This window comes from Micromys minutus (assembly GCF_963924665.1).
Source record: "Micromys minutus genome assembly, chromosome: 13".
In the NCBI taxonomy this organism is placed as follows: Eukaryota; Metazoa; Chordata; class Mammalia; order Rodentia; family Muridae; genus Micromys; species Micromys minutus.
The window spans coordinates 59,243,986-59,251,301 of record NC_137982.1 but is presented as its reverse complement, the minus strand read 5'-3'; the positions used below and the strand labels follow the sequence as shown (position 1 = coordinate 59,251,301).

The window sequence follows — 7,316 nt, the reverse complement described above, 5'->3', positions numbered from 1 at the left end:
TTTTATAATATTTTTATTGAAGAAAACTCAACAAAATATTTAAATGCTGATAATTCAAAGATGAAATATTTGCTTTGACTTAGACAACTAAATATTTTTGTATAAAATATTAAAATTGTGACTACTTTGAAATATTTAGCAATACAACTTTATTTCAGTTCCTCAGGTTACCCAAAAATAATCTTCAAAACCTTTTTGCATTCTATATTCAATTGCAATAGACAAAAATCAAAGTAACTTTTTAAGGAATGTACAATCTTGTTGATGGTGATATCATGAATTTATAAGAAGTATTTTTTCTAATCATTGAAAATTTTACGTTAAGACATAGCACTTTTACTGTCTTATATATCATGCAAAATCAAAGCTCTGTTACTGAGTTTATACTCCTGGGACTTTCACAGAACTTGAATGTGGAGAAAATGCTATTTGTTTTATTTTTGTTTATCTACCTTGCGACTATTGGGGGAAACATGATAATTGTAGTGACCATAATCTACAGCCCTGTACTTCTGAGCTCCCCAATGTACTTCTTCTTGATATTCCTGTCCTTCCTGGATGCCTGCACTTCTTCTACTGTCACACCTAAGATAATTATAGACTGCTTCTATGAAAGGAAGACCATCTCCTTCGGATGTTGTATGACACAACTGTTTACAGTTCACTTTTTCACTGGGGCAGAAGTGATTGTCCTTGCATCCATGGCATATGACCGCTATGTGGCCATTTGCAAGCCCCTTCACTACTCTTCCATCATGACCCAGAGGCTCTGTGTAGATTTAGTTGTGGTATCCTGGGCAGGGGGTTTCTTGCACTCTATCATACAAATTATCTTCACTTTGCAGCTGCCTTTCTGTGGACCCAATGTCATTGATCATTACATGTGTGATTTGTTCCCATTACTAAAACTTGCCTGCATCGACACACACATTTATGTTCTTTTAATATTTGCTAACAGTGGTGCTATATGCATTATAATTTTCTCCTTATTGCTTGTCTCCTATGGTGTTGTCTTGTTTTCTCTGAGAGCCCACAGTTCTGAAGGTCGCCGTAAAGCTCTCTCTACCTGTGGATCCCATATAATTGTTGTGCTTCTGTTTTTTGTCCCTTGCATCTTAATATATGCAAGGCCCACTTCTGCATTCTCCTTTGAGAAAAATATGCTTATATTTGTCAATGTTCTGACACCATTGCTAAATCCTATGGTTTACACTTTCCGTAATAAGGAAATGATAAATGCCATTAGGAAAATGTGGAAAAGATTGTAGACAGAATCACTTAAAAACATCATCTGTCAATGAAGAAGCATATGAACAATGAACTTAGGCAGGAAATAGGAACTAAAACTCTGGCATGGAGAGAGAAGATTCTGAAAATTAGTAAGAGATAAACAACAACCCAGGGAATAGCTGATAGAGAAGAGTTTGGAAACAGAGAAGAGGACTTAGACAAGCAGGGAGATGGAAGAAGAGGGCCAGGACTGAAGGAGAAGTAACTAACCCCATGGTACACATAGAACAGTTAAATGGGTTAAATAATTTTGAAATAGTCACAGAATGAGCCATAACTTATGGACTAGACATTTAATAATAACTAACTCGAGTCAGTTATTATTTGTGGGACCTAAGGGGCCAGAATGAAAAACAGATGTAAAATTTATTTTTACCACAGATTGATATTAATTTATGATATATTTTACAATATTCATTTCATTGGGAAAGAGCACATGCTATGCCAAGATGACAATTTGAGATTTTACTTTTTAAAAACCTTTAATGTCATAACTAAACAGAGAAGTACCTGATAACCAATGAAGTCAATGTTCAGTGTAGACCTTTTTCTAATAAAATAAGGTAGAACACAGTAGATGGTTATAAAATTGTAATTTATTTTAATTCTCCCTGGATGTTAACAGACAAAAATACTATTTACACTTCATAGTACTCACATAGTACATGAAGTGAGTACACTTCATAGTACTCACTATTTACACTTCATAGTACACACAATAGCAGACACACACCTCACCTCACCTCCCATACCAACACAAACAAATAAACATGCAAACAATCAAACAAGTGTAAAACTTAATGACAAGAATAAAAATTAATATTTTATTGTGCAATTACTATGCTCATGACTCTTTACAAAGTGGTGATATCTTCCAATACATAGGACATCAAGAGATGGAGTGTGGGAGAATTTGTTTCTGAGTCCACACCTTCATTCTAAAAAGACAATTCAGCATCAAAACCATTTTAATTTCATTCTCTCATTTATTTAATTAAATATTTGAGATGGTTTAACTATTTGAATGCATATCATTTATGCCATTTTATTAAAACTGGTTAGCTAATTAAATACGAATTTGAAATTGAGAGAAGAAAGTATTAAACTATTTCCATGAAAAAGTTAAAGTGACATTCTAAGACTCAAGAACCTAGAAATGAAGAGAGATATTACAAGAGAACCTGACTTCTAGGTGTTCTGTATCATCTGACTTCTTTTTGTTCTTGTTTAAGAGAATTATACAGTTCATACTGTATATTCTAATTGTTTCCATTCCCTTTTCTTGTCTCAGGTCCTGACCAAATAAATTGTATCCTCTTCTTCTTCCTCTCTCTCTTCTCTCTTTTTTTTTGTTCCCTTAGAAAACAAAGAGGCAAATAAAAAATACAATAAAACAATACAAAAGAATAAAACACTAGAACAATACACATATTTATTCACATATTAAAACACAAAACAAGAAATCATAACATGTAAGCATAAGACCAGTAAGATAAAAATGCTCAAAGCTTTGTAAGACTAAGCATTCTTCAAAAATTCTATTCAGTTCATTTTGTTTTGGTCATTACAGCCGGGTATGTGGCCTGCCCTTAAATTGTGGTTTGTATATCTTTTGAGACTATATTGGAGTAAAATAAGTTTTTCTTTGTAAGCAGCTGTTATTAGTAGACAGCTTCTTGATTAGTGATGAATGTTCACATCATTTCCACTTCTCAATACTGAGACTCCATCTGGCTTGAAACTGTATAGAACCAAGATATAATAAAATACTCTCTTTTTTTCTTGATCTATGTGTCGGTCCTGTGGTACCTAGAAAGCCATGTATCCTTGGTGCTTCCATCCTCACTGGCTATTACAGTTCTTCTGCATAGCTCTTTTAGCTCTGAGGGAAACACTATGATGAAGACATGCCATTTAGGTCTGAATGTTCAAATGTCTCTCACTGTCTACACATTGCCTGATTGTGGGTCTCTGCATTAGTTCCTATTTGAAAGAGATGTTTTTCTGGTGATAGCTAATTGAAATGCATATCTATCTATCTATCTATCTATCTATCTATCTATCTATCTATCTATCTATCTATCTATCTATCTACCTATCTATCTATCTATCTACCTATCTATCTATATATATCTATCTATCTATCATCTATCTATCTATCTATCATCTATCTATCTATCTATCTATCTATATATCTATATCTATATATCTATATCTATATCTATATCTATATCTATATCTATATCTATATATATATATATATATATATATCAGAATTTTATTTTTAAATTCCTCTAGTAAAAACATAGTATTTCATTTTTTTTCTAGATCCTGCCCTATAGAATCTCAGGGTCTTGGCCAACAAAGAAGTTTCAGATATGGGGTCCATCTGATTGAAAGGAATTTACATCTAAGCAGGTAGTAGTGGGTTACCCCCAAAATGTTTGTGCTACTATGGAACTAGTGAATTTCACAGACATGTCACAATTGTGGACTATGGCACTGTAGAAAGTTTAGTGCTTAGCTTTGTCCTCTGGTAGTATACAGACTACCTTCCAATAACATGAACAATAACTAGTCAGTAGGCATAAAGGTTCTCTTCAGAATCAGCTCAGTTTTTTTTCATGTTAAATGAGATATAGTCTTTAGGAATAGCATTTTATCATTAATTGTCATAAAGGAATCGATAGACATGGCAATAACCTGCTTAGGGGGTTTCCTTTGGCATCCTTTTGTCCAGTAAATTCCTTTTCTGGCAATGGAAGTTTCATTTTTTGTGAGAAGTATACTTTTGTTTCCCCTCCCATTATTTGTTAATACCATTTATGTTTTTCCAAATGTATATACTTAAAGAAACTTTTATGGTAGAAGTATTTATATGACCCTTTTAAATGGCCCCCTGCATTAGCTGTTCCTCTCCATGTACCTCCCCTAACTTCCTTCTCTTTCCCTGTCCATGTTATCCTCTTATTTCTGTCCCTCCTGTATCCCCATAGCTATGCAGATTTATATATTCTCTAGTTTACCTTTTTATGTATCATCCTTTACTCTAACTCTATACATAAGTTATAATTATATATATAGTAACATGCTTATTGAATGCGTTAAAGCTAACATTCACATAAAAGATAATGCATGCTATATTTGTCTTTTTTGAACTGAATTGCATCACTCAATATGGTTTTTGACCACTTGATCAATTTATAGACTCAGTGCAATGGCCATAAAATATTATACAATTCTTCAGATCTTTTTCAAAAAAATAATCTTAAAATATCTTATGGAAGCATTAGATACTTTGATACTAAATAAAGCCTGTTGGTATCACCATTGCAGATTTCAAATTGTGTTACACAGATGTAATACAAACTTTATGACATTGATATGAAATCAGACATATAGATCAATGTTTATATTTGAAGACAGTGCAGCTCTGAGTAGAAAAATTAACTTATAACACTACATCTTATTTTGTGCAAAAAATTCAAGTCCAAGTAGATCTAAATGTATACATAAAGCACAATACCTTGAAGCTGATAGAGGAGAAGGTATGGAATACTTTTGTCCAGTCTGTTAGCCTTTTCTATGACAAATGTTTGTTACTTTTAAAGTTGTTTGCTTATTTACAATTCGAATGCTCTCTCCTATCCTGCTCCCCCCTCCATGAGCTCCCCTTTTCCACCCATTCCACCTCTCCTTTGCCTCTAAGAAGGTGTTTACTACAACCCACCACTGTGATATAATCCCTCTAGCACCCGTCTTCTCTGGGGAGTAAAATCTATACAGGACCAAGTGCATCCTATCTTATTGAGGTCAGAGAAGGTAGTCCCATGTTAAATCTATCGAGGGCCTTGGATTAGCTCTTCTATGATTCTTGGTTGTTGGATTAGTTCCTAGGAGCTCTGAGGGATCCCATTAGTTAATATTGCTGTTCTTCCTATAGGATTGCAATCTCCTTCAGCTTCTTCAGTCTTTCTACTAACTCTTCCATTGGGGTCTCCTGTCTCAATAAAATGGTTGGCAGTAAGTATCAGCATCTGTCTAAGTCAGGTGTAGGAAGAGCATCTCATAGGGCAACCATTCCAGGCTCTTGTTTGCAAGCACATTTTGGCATCTGCAATAGTGTAAAGATTTAGTTTCTGCACCTAGGCTTTATCCCAAGGTGAGGTAGTTTCTGGATGACCTTTGCTTCAGTTTCTGCTCCATGATTTGTCCCCACATTTTTTTTTTAGACAGGAATAATTCTGAGCTAAGATGTGGATGGGTGGCCCCATTTCTGCAATGGCAGTCATACCTATCTACTGGAGGTGATCTCTTCAGGTTCAGTTCACCTCTGTTGTTCATTTTGGCTACTGTAATCGTCATTGGGTCCTGGGAGCCTCCCATATCTCTGGTGTCTGGGACTTTCTAGTGTTCCCCACCCCAATTCCCCACTCTAAACTCTCTCTATATATTATTCATTCTCCTGGCCTCCTCAGCTTCTCATGTCTCCCTACAATACCTGATCTTGCCCTGACTTTTATTTCTCCCTCTTCTGTTTCTTACACAGGTCCCTTTTTTTCTTTGCCCCTGAGAATATTGTGTTTCCCCTTCTAAGTGGGATTGAACCATCCACACATGGGATTTCCTTCTTGTTAAGCTGTATATATTCTGTGAATTTTATCATGAGTATTCTACACTTTTGCCTAATATCTACTTATAAGTGAGTACGTTCCATATATGTCCCTTTGGGATTGGAATACCTCACTCAGGATATTTTCTAGTTCCATCCACTTGCCTGCAAAATTCATAAAGTCCTCATTTTTAGTAGCTGAATAGTATTCCATTGTGAAAATGTTCCATATTTTCTGTATACAATCTGAGGGACATCTGTGTTGTTTCCAGCTTCTGGCTATTATAAATAAGAATGCTATGAAAATAGTAGAGATGTCTTTGTAATATGGTAGAGCATCATTTGGGTATATTCTCAGGAGTGGTATCACTGGGTAATTAAGTAGAACTATTTCCAGTTATCTGAGGGAGTACCAGATTAATTTCCAAAGTGATTGTACAGCTTGCAATTTAACAACAATGGAAACGTGTTTCTCTTTCTCCACATCCTCAACAGCATCTGCTGTCACCAGATATATGATCTTAGCCATGCTGATTGGATAAAGGTAGAATCTAAGTATCATTTTGATTTCCATTGACCTGATAACTAAGTATTTTGAACATTTTTTAGGTACTTCTTGGCCATTAGAAAGTACTCAGTTGTGAATTTTCTGTTTAGCTCTGCACCCTATATTTAATAGGGTTATTTTTATCTGGAGTTTAACCTCTTGAGTTTTTTGTATATTTTGGATAATTGCCCTCTATCAGATGTAGGGTTAGTATAGATCTTTTCTAATCAATAGGTTGCTCTTTGATTAAAAAGTATCTATTTTATAGAAGTGAGTACACTGTCCCTCTCTTCAGACACAGCAGAAAAGAATGTCAGATTCCATTACAGATGGTTTTGAGCCACCATGTGCTTGTTGCAAATTGAACTCAGGACCTTTGGTAAAGCAGTTAGTCTTAAATGCTCAAATATCAATTCAACCCTATGAACTGAGTCTTACAGATTTAGAGTAACTTTGCTTTCAGATATTTTAAAACAGATGTGCTTGAGTTATTTTGGTAGGTGATTTCTAGTCATATTCTCTGTGGTATATTATTGGTTATTTTAAAAATTATAGCAGTCAACAAAAGTACTCAACTGAGGCAAAAATATAGTAAGCAGCAGTTACTTCTGCTATAGATTTCTAACAAAGAATGAATCATGCAGTTTAAAGGAAAGCAATTGTTCAGTTTCTGTTTGCAATTAAAAATTCCAGGTGAATGGCTCTCTGCTCATCTTCTGAAATAAGACTATCCTTTTTTACTTAAAAAAGTTTGTTTCTGTGGTTGTTGTTTTGTTTTGTTTTGCTTTCTTGTTACCTATTCAAACATGAGAAGTGAATGTTTTCCTGTTTTATTATATTTGGCCTAATTTTGATGCATTTGTAGTT

General features: G+C 34.5%; 1 protein-coding gene across 1 annotated transcript; it reads left to right on the top strand.

Moving 5' to 3' along the window:
* Positions 1-353: 353 nt before the first annotated feature.
* On the top strand, positions 354-1,268 carry LOC308429062 (olfactory receptor 4C15-like; the record flags this gene model as incomplete). The annotated part of the gene is made up of 1 exon (XM_080927711.1): positions 354-1,268. One exon carries the CDS (start codon positions 354-356, stop codon positions 1,266-1,268), a length of 915 nt encoding a protein of 304 aa, XP_080783837.1.
* Positions 1,269-7,316: the final 6,048 nt, after the last annotated feature.